Source organism: Macaca mulatta, chromosome 16 (assembly GCF_049350105.2).
Source record: "Macaca mulatta isolate MMU2019108-1 chromosome 16, T2T-MMU8v2.0, whole genome shotgun sequence".
NCBI lineage: Eukaryota > Metazoa > Chordata > Mammalia > Primates > Cercopithecidae > Macaca > Macaca mulatta.
In genome coordinates this window covers 70402000-70422093 of record NC_133421.1, presented here as the reverse complement: position 1 = coordinate 70422093, position 20094 = coordinate 70402000, and the positions used below count along the sequence as shown (strand labels likewise).

At 38.4% G+C, this 20094-nt stretch overlaps 1 protein-coding gene and 1 long non-coding RNA gene across 14 annotated transcripts in view; both read left to right on the top strand.

Annotated features, from left to right (window-relative positions):
• NSF (N-ethylmaleimide sensitive factor, vesicle fusing ATPase) overlaps positions 1-20094 on the top strand; it is a 162892-nt gene that overhangs the window by 83784 nt on the left and 59014 nt on the right. For all 13 annotated transcript variants that reach the window (XM_077972281.1, XM_077972280.1, XM_077972283.1 and 10 more), the window contains 3 exons: positions 15535-15700; positions 16473-16547; positions 17097-17284. In XM_077972281.1, the coding sequence (XP_077828407.1) occupies positions 15535-15700; positions 16473-16547; positions 17097-17284 (429 nt within the window). The remainder of the gene's footprint in view (positions 1-15534; positions 15701-16472; positions 16548-17096; positions 17285-20094) is intronic.
• LOC144335830 (uncharacterized) lies at positions 2167-8306 on the top strand. Its single transcript, XR_013407023.1, has 3 exons — positions 2167-2390; positions 4672-6708; positions 7162-8306. It is a non-coding gene; the product is annotated as an uncharacterized LOC144335830 (long non-coding RNA).

Sequence of the window (20094 nt, the reverse complement as noted above, 5' to 3'; positions counted from 1 at the left end):
TGGAAACAGATAAACAACATCAAGAAAAAGAAAAGATGGTTGAAACAGCCTCTAGATATTGGAATTCTCAGATACAGACTTTTGAAATAATTATACTTACCACATTCAAGGAGATAGAAGACAAGACAGATTTTTGGCAGAGTACTGGAAACTGTAAAAACAAATATAAATTCTAGAACTGAGAAAATAAGTAAAATTAACTCAAGTGAATGAGTTTAAATAGCAGGTTAGACACATCTGAAGAGAGAATTAGTGTACTGAAAGATATAAGATGAAAATAACCAGAGACAAAGAATGAAAGGAATTAAGAGAGAATAAGAGAGAGAGAGAGAAAATACCATTTAAAGATCTGGTGCGTGTATTTAAAGTTCCAGAAGAGGAAGAGAAAGAGGATGGATCAAAACCAGGATTTGAAGAGAAAATGGTTTAGAACTTTCTAAAACTGATGGAAAACATTAGTCCATAAATTACAGAAATGATATGAACCCTGAGCGGGAGAAGTACCAAAGAACTCTACATATATAGGCATCATTGTTAAATTGCTGAAAACCAAAAGCAAAAGAAAAATCTTAAAAGGAGCTAGAGAGCAAAGGAAAATTACCTTCAATTAAGCAACAACTAGCTGGTAGCTGTCTTCTCAATAGAAATGATGGAATCAAAAAGTCAATCAAAGGCCATTTTTAAAGAGCTGAAAGAAAATAACTGTCAACTTAGAATTTTATATCCAGTAAATGGATGGATGATCATAGAAATATGCAATGGAATACAAGACAGTAATGAAAATAAATAGCCTACAGCTATACAGTTGTGAAACAAATACATTATTGAGCAAAAGAAACCAGATTTTAAAAAGAACACATACTGTATGATTCCATTTATAGAAAGCTCACCTAAAGTATAGTGTTTAACAATGCATGCTTGGGTGGTAAAACTATAAAGGAAAATGAATAATTACCATAAAAATCAGATTGTGGTTACCTATGGGGAAAGGTCAGGGAGGAGTGCTTGGGAAGGGTTGCGAGGAGGTGCTCCTAGGATGCTGGCCGTGTTCTGTTTCTTATGATTACATAGGCGTTCATTTTGTGACAGTTCATTGAGGCATATATTCACATTTTGTAACTTTCTCTATGTGCGATATATTTTGCAATAAAATGTTTTAAAAATAAATTTTAACAGCATTCACTGAGTAAAACAATAATGATATGGATACTTTTAAAGGATAGAACTAAAATATGGAACAAAACGTTTGGGAAGTTTAACTTCATGTAAGCTCCTTGTATTATCGGGGAAGAAGATAGGGAGTTCAAGACCAGCCTGGTCAACATGGTGAAACCCCATCTCTACTAAAAAAATACAAAAATTAGTGGGCATGGTGTCGTGCACCTGTAATCTCAGCTACTCAGGAGGCTGAGGCAGGAGAATTGCTTGAACCTGGGAAGCGGAGGTTGCAGTGAGCCAACATCGTGCCACTGCACTCCAGCCTGGGCAACAAAAGTGAAACTCTGTGTCAAAAAAAAAAAGAAGATAATAATGTTAGTTAACATGAAACTTTAAGTCAAAAGTATGCATGTGAAAGTTGTACATTGTGCCCATACTTTTCCGAAGCATAGGGAGGAGCTGGGAAAGAAACAGTGGAAACTCAAATACTTTAGAAGGCAATAAAGAAATAACAAGACTCGAAGACAATGTGTTGATACTAAAAAGGTAATTTTAAAAACAATTTCATTTATAGCAGAAATCAGAATGTAAAGTACCTAGGATTCTATCTAACAGGAAATGTGCAAGACCTTTAAGGAGGAAATGCTAAACATTTTTGAAAATCTTTTTTTAAGGAGCTAATAAATGGTAAGATATAACATGTTCATGTATGGGAGCACTGACAATGTCATAAAAATGACAGTTCTGCCCATCTTGATCTGTAAGTTGAGTGTATTTCCAGTGAAGCCTAATAGGAATTTTTTTTGACATTTGACAGCTTGATTCTAATTTTTTTTTGAGGCTTGAAGAGTTATGAGAATTTTGAAGAATAATGAAGATTTACTTTTATCACATATCAAGACTTACTAGAAAGCAATAGTAATTGAAACAGTGTTATATATTCATGTAAAAACAGACCAAGGAAACAATAGAACACAGGAAGGAAGAGCCTGCTCTATGACAAGTGATGATACAGATCTGAGGGGAATAATAGGCTGGCCGTGCCATAAACAGAGCTAAGATAATTGGCTGCCTGTTTGGAAAAAGATAAAATGCAATTCCTACCTCACAGCATACAAAATTGCGAATGGATTTACAAAAACAAAACAAAACAAAACAAAAAAACCTACTAAGACTTATAGGCAGAAAACTTATTTAGAAGAAAAATAGGCAAAAATGTTTTAAGATTTGAGGCTAGGGAAGAATTGATACAGAAAGCAAATCTATTAGAAATGTTAATTTGGCTACATTAATATAAAAATTTTCTATATGACAAATTACACTAAATACAAATGTCTCAAACTGGGAGAAGATATTTGCAATGTATGTAATCTACAAAGAATTGGCATCCTCTATAATAAATTCTCTATAAAAAGTCTTGTATAATAAGAAAAATATAAACACCACAATTTAAAAAAAATAACTGTCAAAGGATTTAACACATAGTTCTCAGAGAAAGAACCCAATTGAAGAAAAGCAAATGAAAAGATATTCAGGAAAATGTATAATAAAAGAGGGATTCTTTCCTAAACAACCTGGCAACATTTACAACAGCTGGTAAAACCAAGAGTTTGTGGGATTATGGAGAAACAGGGTCTCATATACATTGCTAGTTGGAGTATAAACTAGAAGAATATACCAAGTGGGTAGTATCTTGCAAATAAATTTGACATCTTACAAAAATGAAGATGCACAAGCCCCAGGAGTTCTACTTCAAGACCACTACCTATGATAAACATCATGACATGTACCAGGATGTTGATGGCCGTGCTATTTGTAACAGAGGGAAAAGAAACATCATTACTCTTCCTTAGTAGGAAATGGGATAGCATACAGATATTAAAATGAAGATGCTGAGCACCTTCATTTGAGTGGCCCACGCCTGTAATCCCAGCACTTCAGGATGCCGAGGCAGAGGATCATTTGAGCCCAGGAGTTGAAGACCAGCCTGGGCAACATAGTGAAACCCCACCTCTACTAAAATAAAAAATTATCCAGGCATGGTGTCACACGCCTGTGGTCCCAGCCACTTAGGAGGCTGAGGTGAGAAGGTCACTTGAGCCTGGGAGGTCAGGGCTGCAGTGAGCTGTGACAGTGCCACTGCACTCCAGCTTAGGCAACAGAATGAGACCCTGTCTCAAAAAAATAAAATGAATAATAGATTTGTGTAGATCAACATGAATAACACTCAGAAATATAACATCTTTTAAAAAAATCTAGTAAGCTCTACTAAATTTATCCTGCCATTTCCTGCCTTTTAAAATTTTTGTTGAGGGTAAAATAATATTAAATATTCCCTTTATAATATAAGCAGACTTAAGGCTTTAAGTCTGCTTGTTGGGTCCTTAATTGTTTCAGTTTTATACAAGGTCGTTTCCTTTCCTGCTTCCCAGCATTTCATTAAGTTCTTGTTCAGGTCTCCAGCTAGATCAGTCTCATTGGTTCTAGAAGGTGTGGGTCTTGGTGGGTTGGGGCAAGTCCAGTCACTATTTCAACTCTTCAGAAAGTCCCGGAACCAATCAGTTTTGTAGTTCTTCCCTAATACTAAGACTGTTTCTGCTTCACATATCTTTTTAACCTTCCTACCAAGAAAAACAGTCATCAACATATGCTATCTAGGTTGAATAAACTCCATTTAGAAAATTATTTTAGATTATTTTCCAAATAACTTACAAAACACAAGAATAAAGAGATAAAAAACTATTAAAAATTAAATAAATATAGCGTATAAAATTTTTATTCCATGTTTTCCTGGTCTTGAGGTGTTTCGGATTTTGTTTTTTGGAATATTTGCATATACATAATAAAATATCTTCTTGACATTGGGACTCAGGTCTCAACATGAAATCTATTTATGTTTTGTATACACCTTGTACACACAGCTGGAAGGTAATTCTGTACAATATTTTAAATAATTTTGTTACTGAAACAAAGTCTGTGTATGTTGAACCATCAGAAAGCTAAGGCGTCACTATCTGAGCCACTAGATTTGGACAGTGTGGTTAGTTGGCATCACCATTGTTTCTGACTATAAATGTATATGCTTGATAAATAATTGTTTTCATACACATATTGAGACACAAGTACTTAACAGTAAAAATATGACACACCATTAAAAAAAATTACAGTGAAAAAATAGTGAGTTTAGGGTAACTAAGCAGCACAATGGCATCACCAGAATACCTGGATAAGCTGTTAAACACCAGCAACACCAAACAGCAGCAGTTTCAGTCACCACCTACGATGTTGTGGGGGTTTTTTGTTTTGGTTTGGTCTTTTGAGATGGAGTCTCACTCTATCGCCCAGGCTGGAATGCAGTGGCACCATTGTGGCTCACCACAGCCTCAACCTCCTGGGCTCAAGCCGTCCTCCTACCTCAGCCTCCCAAGTAGCTGGGACTACAGGTGTGCACCCCCATACCTGGCTAATTTTAAAAATCTTTTTGTAGAGACAAGGTCTCCCTAGGTTGCCCAGGCTGGTCTAAAACTCCTGCGCTAAAGCGATCCTCCTACCTCAGCTTCCCGAAGTGCGGAAATGACAGGTGTGAGCTACCATGCCCAGCTGACGTTGTGTTTTGATTAAAAGATTACCATACAGTAACCCCCTGTGTGTGGTGCACCTTTCAAATTTTGGAACATTTGGGATTTTGAATTTTTGGATTAGGGATACTCAACCTGTATACCCCAAATGGGCAGGAGCCTCTGAATGCAACTAACTGTTCATCAGCTGTCCTGCATGAACTTACAAATACTGATTCTTGGTTTCAAATACATCTTTGTTGGCTTTTAAATTATTATTACTTCTGGTTCTTCTTGCATGTACAGCATCAAAACATAATGCTTTAAGAAATTTTTTGAGATCTTTGGCTCCTAATTTTGTTGAAGAGAGGATGACCATTGTATGTTCCACAATTGCAAAACATTTTTATCTTTAGATTTGTAGGTTTCTTTCAGAATGATCAATTCAGTTTTTTATGGTCAAACCAATTTTTTAATGTCTACTTCATCTATTTCTTCTGGCTGTCTCTCTCTAATACGTGCCTTCAGCATCTGTCTACTTTTAAACTATGTCAAGAAAATTTGGTGCACAAATGAAATAAAAGATAAAAGAATACTGTCATGTGTCCTTTAAGCAAAATGGGATGGCCTCGTTTCTTGTTACAAAATATTCCACAATGAAGACTTTCTATTGAATAAGTAACTGAAATGAAAATGCTTTGTCCTTAGATTAAAAGTATATTATTCACTCATTGATTCATGAGTTTGAGAAAATGTATGTAGGGCGTCATCATCTGAAGGCACATAGACTGAGATTTTACTTATAATCATCAATTTCAGCATCTTTATTAGAGTCCTGAGTGCTGCTATCTTATTCTTTGTGTATGACTTCAGACTCATCTAATAATTCTAAAACAGTTTCCTCAGATTTTCTTCATCATTCTGGCCAGAGAACTTAAAAATGTTAATGCTTAATCGTATTCAATAAAACGTAGAATCAGGTCACAGAAGATGTTAGCTTCAGACTTCTTGAGTGCCTTCTTGAAAGATAACACATACCTTGCACAACACAGTAAGAAAACTGAAGAATGATGTCATAGTGATATTTGTTTCACTGTTGTATCATTTTTCTAAGTAGTTTCGTCTTTTTTTTAATTATACTTTAAGTTCTGGGATACATGTGCAGAACGTGCAGGTTTGTTACATAGGTATACACGTGCCATGATGGTTGGCTGCACCCATCAACCCGTCATCTACATTAGGTATTTCTCCTAATGCTATCCCTCCCCTAGCCTCCCATCCCTGATAGGCCCCAGTGTATGATGTTCCCCTCCTTGTGACCTTGTGTTCTCATTGTTCAGTTCCCACTTATGAGTGAGAACATGTGGTGTTTGGTTTTCTGTTCCTGTGTTGGTTTGCTGAGAATGATGGTTTCCAACTTCATCCATGTCCCTGCCAAGGACAGGAACTCATCCGTTTTTATGGCTGCATAGTATTCCATGGCATATATGTACCACATTTTCTTTATCTAGTCTATCGTTGATGGGCATTTGGGTTGGTTCCAAGTCTGTGCTATTGTGAACAGTGCCTCAATAAACATATGTGTGCATGTGTCTTTATAGTAGAATGATTGTAATGGGATTGCTGGGTCAAATGGTATTTCTGGTTCTGGATCCTTCAGGAATCACCACACTGTCGAAACAGCATGGTACTGGTACCAAAACAGATATATAGACCAAAGGAATAGAACAGAGGCCTCAGAAATAATGCCGCATATCTACAACCATCTGATCTTTGACAAAGCTGACAGAAACAAGCAATGGGGAAAGGATTCCCTGTTTAATAAATGGTGTTGGGAAAACTGGCTAACCATATGCAGAAAAGTGAAACTGGACCCCTTCCTGACACTTTATACAAAAATTAACTCAAGATGGATTAAAGACTTAAATGTAAGACCTAAAACCATAAAAACCCTAGAAGAAAAAAAACCTAGGCAGTACCATTCAGGACATAGGCATGGGCAAAGACTTCATTCTTCTATTTTCTTATTTTAATCCTTTTTAAGCATAGTTGAGAATAATTGATGAGTAATGATGTAATCTCTAGTATGATGAAATAGCATAATGTGTCTTAGATTTGCAAAAAGATCTAGTAGATACAAATGGCAATTGTAAGATAGAATGAGTTTTGTTCTTTTTTTTTTTTTTTTTTTTTTTTTTTGAGACGGAGTCTCGCTCTGTCTCCCAGGCTGGAGTGCAGTGGCGCAATCTCGACTCACTGCAAGCTCCGCCTCCCAGGTTCCTGCCATTCTCCTGCCTCAGCCTCCCCAGTAGCTGGGACTACAGGCGCCCGCCACCTCGCCCAGCTAATTTTTTTGTATTTTTTAGTAGAGACGGGGTTTCGCCATGTTACCCAGGATGGTCTCGATTTCCTGACCTCGTGATCCACCCGTCTCCGCCTCCCAAAGTGCTGGGATTACAGGCGTGAGCCACCGCGCCCGGCCTTGTTCTATTTTTTAAATATGCGTTTTGTTTTGTTTTGTTTTGTTTGCTCACTCTTTGGAAGCCAAAAAGGAAAAAAAGTCATGAGATACCAATTTTTGTAAATAGTACTGCTGAAAACAGAAACCCAGAAACTGAGATTGGGTCTAACGGACCCAAATGAGATACTGAGGATTAAACACTAGGCAGAAGTGAGTTAAAATGCCATATGAAGAAGCATTTTTATAAAATCTCGGTTGTGAGTTACCACATGGCTACATAGGTAACTTTGGTGCTGTTTTTTAAGTTGTAAGCAGTTTAAATATTAAACTACTAATGATAAAATTGAGTTGGCAAATGATTTCTAGATCGATATTAATTATAGCCAGTCTTTTCAGTTATACCTTTCTCACATCCAGAAATGACTTGATGTACTCAGCTAATGACCCCATGAAGGATATATGTGTGTTACATAATAAAGAAAAACATTGCCTCTGTAATTTTGGACAGTTCACATTGACGGAGATGAACACTTGCATATAGGTCAAACTAGTTAAATATAGAACAGCCGCTTTTGAAAGCTGTCGCCAGGGCTCAACAGCGTCAGCTCTGTTTCTATGGAGAAAGACTTTGCAGATATTAAAAACAGAGCTAGAAGCCAATGAATGGAAGAGGATTGCGTTGTGGAAATTTAAATTTTTTGGTAAAGGGTTTATTGATGAATCAGCTGTATTAGTCTGTGAACATTAATCTTGACATCTTCTTTACCCAATTCCCAATTTCTTGTAATAAGAACTTGCTTTTATTTAAGTAACACACAATGTAAAACTTGATGTTATTGTACTGACTAGGTGGGGGAAGGGACCTGATGACAGGTAATAAGATTAGTAAGGTTCTGAAAAGGTCAGAATTGTACAGAATTATGTTTAGAACAGATTGCCCCGGTGATCATTTAATCAAACAGTGTTTGTATTGTCTTTGTCCCTGTCCACATAGTGATTTTTGGGGTTGGGCTGAGAAGGAAATCATGATTCCATCAGCAACATAAGGCATATTGACAGTAAAACTAGTGTATTATAGCATCTTTTTGTTTCATACTGTATTGGGCAGACAACCTTGAAGAAAAAAAAATCTTTTAAAAATAATGTAAAATCTCACAGTTTTTCAGTCACAAACAGAAGTATCCTTGTTGTCACTAAAGATGGCAAGAATTAATATCCTACTATATAGAAGTACTTTGGCAAAGCTAAGATTGTGGTTCCAATTCCTCATTCCCAATTTTTTCTCCAGATGGAAAGATGAACAGTTTTTGGTATTGAATTTTTTTTTAGGAAGCAAGTTGTTTATCATTAGATACCTATTCAGTAAATGCAATGATACTGAAAAGTGAAGTTTTTTCCCTCAGATTTGAAATTAGGTTTTAAAATATGGAGGGAGAACAATTTTTAAGTAATGTTCAGGGACACAAATAAAACCTAGTGAAACTTTAGAAACTTCGATGGACATCTGTCATCGTACATACAATTGCATTAAATAATGGAATTTATTATTAATTATTTTATCTGGTTTATTGTGCAGTAAATTGAATTTTTCTCTTTTTGTGTGTAGTTTTATGAAATTTCATACTTGCATAGATTAATGGAACCACTGTAAAAATCAGGATATAGAACATTTACATCACCCCCAAAAATTCCTTCATGCTGTCCCTTACTGGTCACCCTCTGTTTTTAGTAACCCCGGTAACTACCAATGTGTTCTCCATCCCTGTAGTTTTATCTTTTTGAGAATGTCGTATAAATGGGGTCATACACTATGTAACCTTTTGGGACTGGCTGTCTTCAGCATAATGCCTTTGAAATTCACCCAAGTTGTTGCATGTGTCAAACATCCCATTTTATTGTTGAATAATATTTCATTGTGTGGGTATACTATCATTAGTTTATCTGTTGACCCAATGAATGACAATTGGGTTGTTTTCTAGTTTGGGGCAATTATAAGCAGAGCTGATAAACCAAGTAGTGGAATTTTTAGGTCGTACAGCATTTTATTTTTGATTTAAAAATACTTTATATATTCAGGGTTTGTTTTTGACCCAGTTGAATTTCCTTCAGATCATTTTTGGAACTCTTTCCTCATATGTCTGATGTAACATTTCTTCTTTCATCTTTGTCATTTTTTTTATTCCCCCTTTTCTTCAGATGACTGTAGGTATCTTCTGGTATTGTAGCCCAGAATCTGTCCTGCTTTTATATTCCTCCAGCTTAATTATATGCTCCGTCTTCTTACAGTATCTACAGCTTGCTACTAGACTATTCTTCACTATTTGCAGAAGATGTTCAGATGTATCTTGCTATCCTCTTTTATTCAGTTGTGTATATCTTGTTCTCTGGAGGCCTTTCCAATTAGATGTCTTGTTAACACTTTAATCTTACCATGCTAGAAAAAAAAAAAATTCCCTTGTACGTTTTCCCTTCTACAGCTTCCTTATACTGCAAGGTAACTTCTTTTCTTCACTGTCACTCTTCCACCCCACATGCAAGCAGTAAGCAAATCTAGCATTTGCTGTTTTGTCATCACCACTCCCATCACCAAAATTCTCATTCTGTTTAGATTCTGTTTGCCTCATTTATCTACCATTGTATGTTTCTCACTGACCTTCCAAGTGCATACTTCTTTTCATCCTAAAGCCAAGAATAAAATCATTTTATATAAAGAGCATTCTGCTTTTGTAGTTCATTTACTGATGTCCTCTGTTTCAGTAGGAAGGCCTAATTCTAGATTTCAGTCTGTCATGATAGTACTATAGCTTCTGCCTCTCACATTAGGTAAATTTTATTATCCCCTTCTATAGGACCTTGACTGCCTCTGGGCCTTCTGTTCAGGTGACCCCGCATGCTTCTAAGTTCTTAGCTATCAGACCGTCTCTTTCCCCTTTTTATATGTCTTTGTTTTGGTACAGCTTCTCATACCCAAAAGCAGGTATACCTGTTACTAAGGAGGATACAAGTTGTATTTGTAGGTGATATGATTGTCTACCTAGGAAATTCAAGAGTCAGATTTTTTAAAAAACTTAGATATTATAAATAAGAGAGTAAAGTAGCCAGATATAAAGTAAATATATAAAAATATATTTCCTCCATACTTCCATACTGTTTCTGAAATATAATAGAAAAATCCCATCACAATTGCAACCAAAAAATATAGCTAGGAATCTTTATGAAGGAATGAAGGAATTTAAACAACAAAAACTATACAACTTTATTGGGAAGCTGGGCCCAATGGCACACGCCTGTAATCCTAGCACTTTGGGAAGCCAAGGTGGGAGGATCACTTAAGTCCAGGAGTTCAAGACCAGCCTGGGCAACATAGTGAGACCTTATCTCTAAAAATAAAAATAAAAACAAATTTTAAAACTTTACTGAGAGACATAAAAGTGTTGAATAATTGGAGAGGCATTATTATTCTAAAAAACCACATATGCTATAAAGATTTTAGTATTTCCTAAACTTAGATATTTAACCTAATTTCAATCAGGGCTTAAGTTTTTGTCTGTTTCTTTGTCTATTTTTAATTGGTGGAGGTTATTCCCCCTCATAAGAATGATTATGATGTTCATTTGGAAATAGACATGGTTGGAAATAGCCAAGATAGTTATAAAAAAGAAGAATGTATACAGGAGAAGAGCTTCTTCAATGCACTACTGTAAAGTTACAGAGATAAAAACATGTATGTAGTAGACAGGCTGGTAATAACCTAGCATACATCAGAGTCCAAAACCTGGTAGAGATGGCAGCTCAGTCAACGAAGAAAGGAGGGATTATTTAGGGAACAATGCTGGGTCGGTTATTTGAAGAAGAATTAGTTGGCTTCTCACTTTACTTGTACCACACACAAAAATAAAAAACCAGATAAAGAATTACATGTAAAGCAAAAGTTTAAGAGAAGAAAATGTGTGACCATCAGCGTCTGTAATGGGGAACAATTTTAAGGATAAAACTAACAAAAATATCACAAAAATAAAAATTGATGCTGGCTGTTTAGTAGAAACAGAAAACCCCTTCCACTTATCGAAAATATACCATAAATAGGCTGGGCACAGTGGCTCTCACCTGTAATCCCAGCACTTTGGGAGGCCGAGGTGGGCAGATCACCTGAGTTCGGGAGTTCGAGACCAGCCTAGCCAACGTGGTGAAACCCTGTCTCTACTAAAAATACAAAATTAGCCAGACTTGCTGGTGCATGTCTGTAATCCCACATGTGGGAGGCTGAGGCACAAGAATCGCTTGAACCTGGGAGACGGAAGTTGCAGTGAGCAGAGATCACACCACTGCACTCCAGCCTGGATGACAGAGCGAGACTCTATCTCAAAAAATATATATATGCACACACGCCGTAAATAAAAGACAAATGGCAAACTAAGATAAAGTAGTTACAAGTATAATAATGGCCCTAATATATAAATCATTTTTTAATAAATCAGTAGGAAAAGCTCTTGAATTTCAACAGAAAAGGGTACAGAAGACATATGAAATACTAATAAAATTACCAATGGTAAAAACATGATTTTTTAACAGCACCAGCCTCTTTAGTAATTCAATAAATGTGATTTAAAGACAACAGAAAGATACCATTGTCCATCTACCAAATCGAGAATTACTTTTAATGTGTTTCTAATATTCATTACGTGTGGGAATATACCAAGATAGGCACTGTCATGTACTGTGCTGAGATTATAGATTGATAAAACCTTTCTGGAAAAGTGTTTCCACTTTTTCAAGTGTTCCTATTTCAAGGGCCTTAAAATACTTAACATACCTTTTAACCTAACAATTTGCCTTTAGCAAGTAATCATCTATATTTGTCAAGCATTTAAGTATAAAAATGTTCATTGTAGGCCAGGTACAGTAACTCATATTTGTAATCCCAGCACTTTGGGAGGTTGAGGCAGGAGGATCACTTGAGTCCTGGAGTTCAAGACCAAAGTAACATGACAAAACCCCATCTCTACAAAAAAAATAAAATATTTGCCAGGCATGGTGGCACACATCTGTAGTCCCAGCCACTCAGGAGGCTGAGGTGGGGGATTGCTTGAGCCCAGGAGTTTGAGGCTGCAGTGAGCTTTGATCGTACCACTGCACTCCAGCCTGGGCAACAGAGTGAGATCCTGTCTCTACAAAGAATGAAAAGAGAAAATGTTTATTGCAGCAACATATATAATACTAAAGACTTAGAAATAATTAAATATCTAACAGTAAGGAGTTAATATGGAATAGGAGAGTTAAACTGTGAAACCATTCATATGATTAAATATTATAGAGCTATTAAAAATCATATTGTCAGCCGGGCACGGTGGCTCACTCCTGTAATTCCAGCACTTTGGGAGGCTGAGGCAGGCAGATCACAAGGTCAGGAGATCGAGACCATCCTGGCTAACATGGTGAAACACTATCTCTACTAAAAAAAAAAATACAAAAGGCCGGGCGCGGTGGCTCAAGCCTGTAATCCCAGCACTTTGGGAGGCCGAGACGGGCGGATCACGAGGTCAGGAGATCGAGACCATCCTGACTAACACCCGTGAAACCCCATCTCTACTAAAAAATACAAAAAAAAAAACTAGCCGGGTGTGGTGGCAGGCGCCTGTAGTCCCAGCTACTCGGGAGGCTGAGGCAGGAGAAGGGTGTGAACCCAGGAGGCGGAGCTTGCAGTGAGCCGAGATTGCACCACTGCACTCCAGCCTGGGCGACAAGTCATATTGTATAGGGATGGGAAAGGGTTTAAAATAATACCTGGATGAAAAACAGGATGCAAGGTATTACATAGCTCCATTTTGGCTGAGTTTGAGATGATTGTGAATTCTTTATTTTTTGCCATTTTCCCATATTTTCTATAATTATGTATTTTGCAGTTGGAAGCAAAAATAACCATTGAAAATTGTTTTCAAAGAATAATATTCAAGAGAATACAAGGTGCAGTGAGTTCTCAATATTTAGTTAAAATATAGAAATCTGTGGACCATTAACAGCAGTTATCTTTAGGTGATTTAATGTTGTTTTATAGATGGGTCTTTATTGATGGGATGTCACTATGTTGCCCAGGCTGGTCTTGAACTCCTGGCCTGAAGCAATCCTCCCACCTCTGCCTTCCAAGTAGCTGGGATTACAGGCACAAGCCATGGCAAATGTAGTATATTTTTATTTATTTTTTAGTGATGGGATCTCACTGTGTTGCCCAGGCTGGACTCCAACTCCTGGGCTCAAGCGATCCTCCAGCCTCAGCCTCCAGAGTAGCTGGGACTATAGGCACATACCACTCTGCCCAGCTTTATTTTTAAACTTTATTTCTTTTTTTTTTTTTTTTTTTTTTTTTTTTTTTTGAGGCGGAGTCTTGCTCTGTCGCCCAGGCTGGAGTGCAGTGGCCGGATCTCAGCTCACTGCAAGCTCCGCCTCCCGGGTTCCCGCCATTCTCCTGCCTCAGCCTCCCGTGTAGCTGGGACTACAGGCGCCGCCACCACGCCCGGCTAATTTTTTTTTGTATTTTTAGTAGAGACGGGGTTTCACTGTGTTAGCCAGGATGGTCTCGATCTCCTGACCTCGTGATCCGCCCGTCTCGGCCTCCCAAAGTGCTGGGATTACAGGCTTGAGCCACCGCGCCCGGCCTTTAAACTTTATTTCTATTTGTTTTGCAACTTTTGCTCTGTTAACAAATCTACTACTCTTATAAAAAGTTAAAAAAACATTCTTTTATTAAAACAAAGATTAGGCGGGGCATGGTGGCTCACGCCTGTAATCCCAGCACTTTGGGAGGCTGAGCTGAGTGGATCACCTGAGGTCAGGAGTTTGAGACCAACCTGGCCAACATGGTGAAACCCCATCTCTACTAAAAATACGAAAATTAGCCAGGAGTGCCGGCACATGCCTGTAATCCCAGCTACTCAGAAAGCTGAGACAGGAGAATCACTTGAACCCGGGAGGCAGAGGTTGCAGTGAGCTGAGATTGCGTCATTGCACTCCAGCCTGGGCGGCAGAGCGAGACTTCGTCTCAAAAAAAAAAAAAAAGATTATATCCTTATCAGAGATTTAATGGATACTAACCATATTTAATCCTCAGTCTCATTATGCTGATTTAATTTTTATTATCCATATATTGTCATATTTAGGTTATGTTCATTTTTCACCAATTTTGTTAATCCCTAGTGTTTTCGTTTGTTTTTGAGACGGAGTCTCGCTCTGTTGCCCAGACTGGAGTGCAGTGGTGCAGTCTCAGCTCACTGCAACCTCTGCCTCCTGGGTTCAGGTGATTTTCCTGCCTCAGCCTCCAGAGTAGCTGGGATTACAGGCGCCTGCCACCACACCCAGCTCATTTTTGTATTTTTAGTAGAGACAGGGTTTCACCATGTTGGCCAGGCTGGTCTTGAACTCCTGACCTCAGTTGATCCATCCTCCTCTGCCTCCCAAAGTACTGGGATTACAGGCAGGAGCCACCGCGCCTGGCCATGTTTTTTGTTTATAAAAGAAAAAGAAAATTCCTAGAGTGCACTTTACTCCCTGATAGGAGACTAAATTATTTAAATATAAATTTTAGAAGGTACATGTTAAATTAACCTAATGAATTAGTAGCGTTCAGAAGTGTTTGTATCTGTTAAAGGTTGGAAATGTACAAACTGCTTTCTTTCAGTGGTGATTTTATTTCTAGTAAACTAAGACAGAAATCATTATGCAGAAGAAACAGCACCCCCTTAACGAGTATAAAAATGTTCTTTTTATAAACTGTCTCTGTTCTCACTTTATTGTTAGGAAGGAGTAATCTGTTTTCATGTGATATAAGTACTTGTGAGTCATGTTGAGTTTCTTCACTCATTTGTCCAATTCCCAGGCAATCTGTAGGTGGAGTTAACCTTTAGTTACATAATATAACAAAACAAACATTAACCCTACTGCTTCTGGGACAGTCTTCTCACCAAAACTCAGGGAAAATGGGAGGGTGTTGCCACTGACTGACTTAATGAAAGTATCTGACAAATGTAAGAGTTCTTTCAAATAGTGAAATAAGAAATGTATATCAAGTATTTGATGGACTACTTACTTTCTATCTATACACACACACACTATGTATCAGTGTATGTGTACTTTCGTTTTATAGCTATTAAATATGAGGTCCTAGAATGAGTTTCCAGTTTGCAGAATTCTGAGAATGTAGTGCCATCACCTTTGTGAGGACAACAACCACAATTGCACTTGCCATATTTATTAGTCAAAATGAAGCAAAGTCAATCTGTTGAAAGCTTCGTTTTGTTTTTCTGATTAGTTTGTTTAATAAGACATTCAAATTATGATCTTTAATATTGTTTCTTCCCTTAATAGCTTGGTGCTAACAGTGGTTTGCACATCATCATCTTTGATGAAATTGATGCCATCTGCAAGCAGAGAGGGAGCATGGCTGGTAGCACGGGAGTTCATGACACTGTTGTCAACCAGTTGCTGTCCAAAATTGATGGCGTGGAGCAGCTAAACAACATCCTAGTCATTGGTATGTTTACTTTCTTAAAAAGTATGGTTCATTCAAAAACATTAGCCATAAGTTCTGAATTAAGATATGTGTAGGTTGTGATTAAACTGTTTTGCCAGTGTTTCCAAATTAGAATCCAGTGATATTAAAGAATCTTTTGTAATGCCTAGGCTTAATAGGAAAAATAAAAGATGCATTTCAGTCACTTGTAGGTTTAAGCTTATAGCTCACCTGCAGATGAAAAAGATGTAGGTTGAAGCTTATAGCTCACCCAAAAATGAAAAATACACATGAAACAGTGGAATGCAGTGGCTTTCAAACTGGGTCTTGCAGGCCTTCAGGGGTCCTCAGAGGTGCTTTCAGGGTCAGTGAGGGCCAGGGAGTGCATTTCAGATCCTACATCACGATTATGACTTCCTCTTTTAGCTGTTTTAAGTACTGAGGTGCTTCTGAAGATGACGTCTAGGGGGAAAAAAGAAAAACACCCTGCTGTTGTATGAAGTCTGAAAACCACTGGCCTATAAAAAAGAGAAGCAACTTTGGAGTCAGAGAGATCGTGTCACATTGCCCCTCTGTCACTTGGACAGATTATTTACCCTTTGAACCTTAAATTTTCTTTTTAAATACAGGAAGTTTTCATAACATTTATATTTCATTGGCTTATACAATAGTGAAATAGTAAAGCAAAGTCTCCTTAGTTTGTTAGGGAAATTACTATTCTTACATATACTAAAAGGACATTTGATTTTATTTTTGAACTCTGATCATTTGTTGTTTTAACATCGGTGTTCAGGAATGACCAACAGACCAGATCTGATAGATGAGGCTCTTCTTAGACCTGGAAGACTGGAAGTTAAAATGGAGATAGGTAAGGAGATCTGTCACTGATTGGTGAGTGGTAGGGGGAGTGGAGGCATTTCGAGTTCATTAACAGGAACAATGTCATGTGGCTTAGTACTTTTTAGAAAAGTTTTATATCATGAGAAGTAGATGTTTACATGCTTGAGTACCTATAAGGAAAATATTAGGATTATAACAATCTCCTCTAGGCTGGCACAGTGGCTCACGCCTGTAATCCCAGCACTTTGGGAGGCTGAGGCAGGTGGATCACTTGAGGCCAGTAGTTCGAGACCAGCCTGGCCAACATGGTGAAACCCTGTCTCTACTAAAAATACAAGAAAATCAGCCGGGCGTAGTGGTGTGCACCTGTAATCCCCGCTACTTGGAAGGCTGAGATGGGAGAATCGCTTGAATCCAGGAAGCGAAGGTTACAGTGAGCTGAGATCGTACCACTGCACTCCAGCCTGGGAAACAGAGCGAGACTCTGTCTCAAAATAATAATAAATAATAATAATAATCTCCTCTGATGGTGCTTTCGAGACTAGGAAAATGCCTATTTTATTTTTAATTTCATCAGGCTTGCCAGATGAGAAAGGCCGACTACAGATTCTTCATATCCACACAGCAAGAATGAGAGGGCATCAGTTACTCTCTGCTGATGTGGACATTAAAGAGCTGGCCATGGAGACCAAGAATTTCAGTGGTGCTGAATTGGAGGGTCTGGTGCGAGCAGCGCAGTCCACCGCTATGAATAGACACATAAAGGTGAGGAAAATCAGCTAAACAGATTATAAACATTATGCCAGAATTCTTTGTCTTTTCTGTCAAGCATATCAAGGAGTAGGGAAATACTGACTTTTGGTGGAGAAGACATGGTAAAAGGAATAAGAATTAATTGTCAACTGCTAAATCTTCAGAGTAGCAGGAAGTGATCTTCCTATAGTATCTGCCCTATAGTAACTGCTGACTCATCTACCTTAGGTCATCACTATCTGACACAGACACGTGAAGTGAAAATTTTGAAGGAGTGTTTTTTAATCTTTGTACTGTATTAAAAGTTGTGGCTGGTCGCGGTGGCTCAAGCCTGTAATCCCAGCACTTTGGGAGGCCGAGACGGGTGGATCACGAGGTTAGGAGATCGAGACCATCCTTGCTAACACGGTGAAACCCCCCCCCGTCTCTACTAAAAAATACAAAAAACTAGCCGGGCGATGTGGCGGGCGCCTGTAGTCCCAGCTACTCGGGAGGCTGAGGCAAGAGAATGGCGTGAACCCGGGAGGCGGAGCTTGCAGTGAGCTGAGATCTGGCCACTGCACTCCAGCCTGGGTGACAGAGCGAGACTCTGTCTCAAAAAAAAAAAAAAAAAAAAAAAGTTGTAATATGGCTGGGTGCGGTGGCTCATGCCTGTATTCCCAGCACTTTAGGAGGCCGAGGCAGGCAGATCACAAGGTCAGGAGATTGAGACTATCCTGGCTAACACAGTGAAACCCCATCTCTACTAAAAATACAAAAAATTAGCTGAGCGTGCTGGCGGGTACCTGTAGTCCCAGCTACTCGGGAGGCTGAGGCAAAAGAATTGCGTGAACCCAGGAGGCAGAGCTTGCAGTGAGCCAAGATCGTGCCACTGCATTCCATCCTGGGCAACAGAGCGAGACTCCATCTCAAAAAAAAAAAAGAAAAAAGAAGTTGTAAGAGGAAGTGGGAGTTTCCACATACTAGAATGTGGGGGGCTGCTTTATTCAGCAAATATATGAATACTTGATGTGCTCACAGTATTGGGCTGAAGACATAAAGATAATTGAACTCTTCCCTCGAGTTCAGAGTCAGGAAAATGGACATATTTTCAAATTAGTACCATAATATTGTAGTTACCATGGTAGAAATACGTACTAGGATACTTTTATTTTGATAAATAAAGTGCTCTTGATCTTCCATCTCTTCTCTCCTTCAGGTTTTAGTTACCACCTGTAGACAGATTTACTGAACATATCTGTCTCCTACTTTCAGATTTGTACTAAATACCCTCACCTAGATGTTTTATCAGGTTTCAGATTTAATATTCCAAAACCAAATTTCCTGTCTTTTTTACTACTTTCCTTTCTGCTCCCATTTCCCTGTTTATCCCAATTTCCCAGGCTTAAAACATCAGGATTACCTTTGATTCCAGACACTCTACTGTGCCCTACATCAAGTCACTTGCCAAATTTTTTCAGTTCTGTCTTGGCAGTGTCTTTAGTTCTCACTGCCACTACCTACCTTCTCTTTGATTAACCTTCTTGTTTCATATCATTCAACCATTCAGACATTTTCAATGATTCCCCATCATTTACAAAACAAAGTACAGGCTTTTTTTGGGTCTTCTGAGTCCTCTAGATCTGTCCCTAACTGGTCTTTTGCGTCCTCTAGATCTGACCCTAACTGGCCTTTCCAAATGTGCTCCTGATTGTTCTCCAGATGCTTCAGCCAAACATAAATAATCACTGGTCATCAGACATTAATTTATTTTTCAACCTCTCTGCTTTGATTTTGTTTTTTTGCATCACTGAGGATCTTCATCCTCTACATTTACCTGTCTTTTCATTACCTGGCTCATATGCTACCACTGTCCTCACACCTTTTCACATTTTCCCTTTCAAGAATGTTATACTCGTTTCCTTCTTGAAATCGTAATGTATCATTTATGGTACTGTCAGTTGACTTTGGTTCACAGTAGATTTATTTGGCATCTACTGCATTGCTAGCCCCTGTTCTAGGAGTTAATACTCCAATTGCAAACAAGTAAAGTACCTACCATTAAGCCGCCCACAGTCTAACCCTCCACGTGCAGAAACAGAAAGTACATGCAAGGCCAGGAAGTGAACGCATGTCAGATATGGTCAACTTGTGGGGTGAGAAAAACCTTCATATGCATGTCTGTTGGTAGAACAGGGCCTTTTAGGTAGAGGGAACAACATATGCAAAGGAGCAGAGGCACAGAATAACATAGTAATTGGAGTAATTTAGTATTGCTTCAGCATGGAAGTTAGGGGAGGGATGGTAGAGAGAGATTGTGGGGGATAAGTCAGGAGACTAAAGCAGGGATGGAGCACAAAAAGCCTTTTATACTCTGCTAAGAAGTATGGACTTTTTTTCTGTGAGTAGCGCTAAGCCACTGAGTTTTAAGAATAGCAGTGACATAGTGTTAAAACATAAGATCACTCTGGCAGCTGTGTTGAGTGGAGTAGTTAGAGGAGTGAAGTTGGCGACACAGGACAAGAGGGGGAACTTTATAACAGTTCAGGCAAGAAATAAAAGCCTGAACAGTTAGGCTGAGTATGTTGTAGATATTTGGGTATATCCTATCACTGGTTCTAGACCAGGAGTCCAGCCAACTACCAGTTTTTATGAACAGAGGGCTTTTTTGGAACACAACCACACCCATTAATTGGTGTACTGTCTGTGGTTGCTTGCATGCTACAGTGGCAGAGTTGAGTATTTACAACAGGGACTGCATGGCCCACAAAGCCTATTTTTGTGCTTTTATTTTAGGTACTATCTGCCACTTTACAGAAGTTTGCTGGCCCTCATTCTAGACT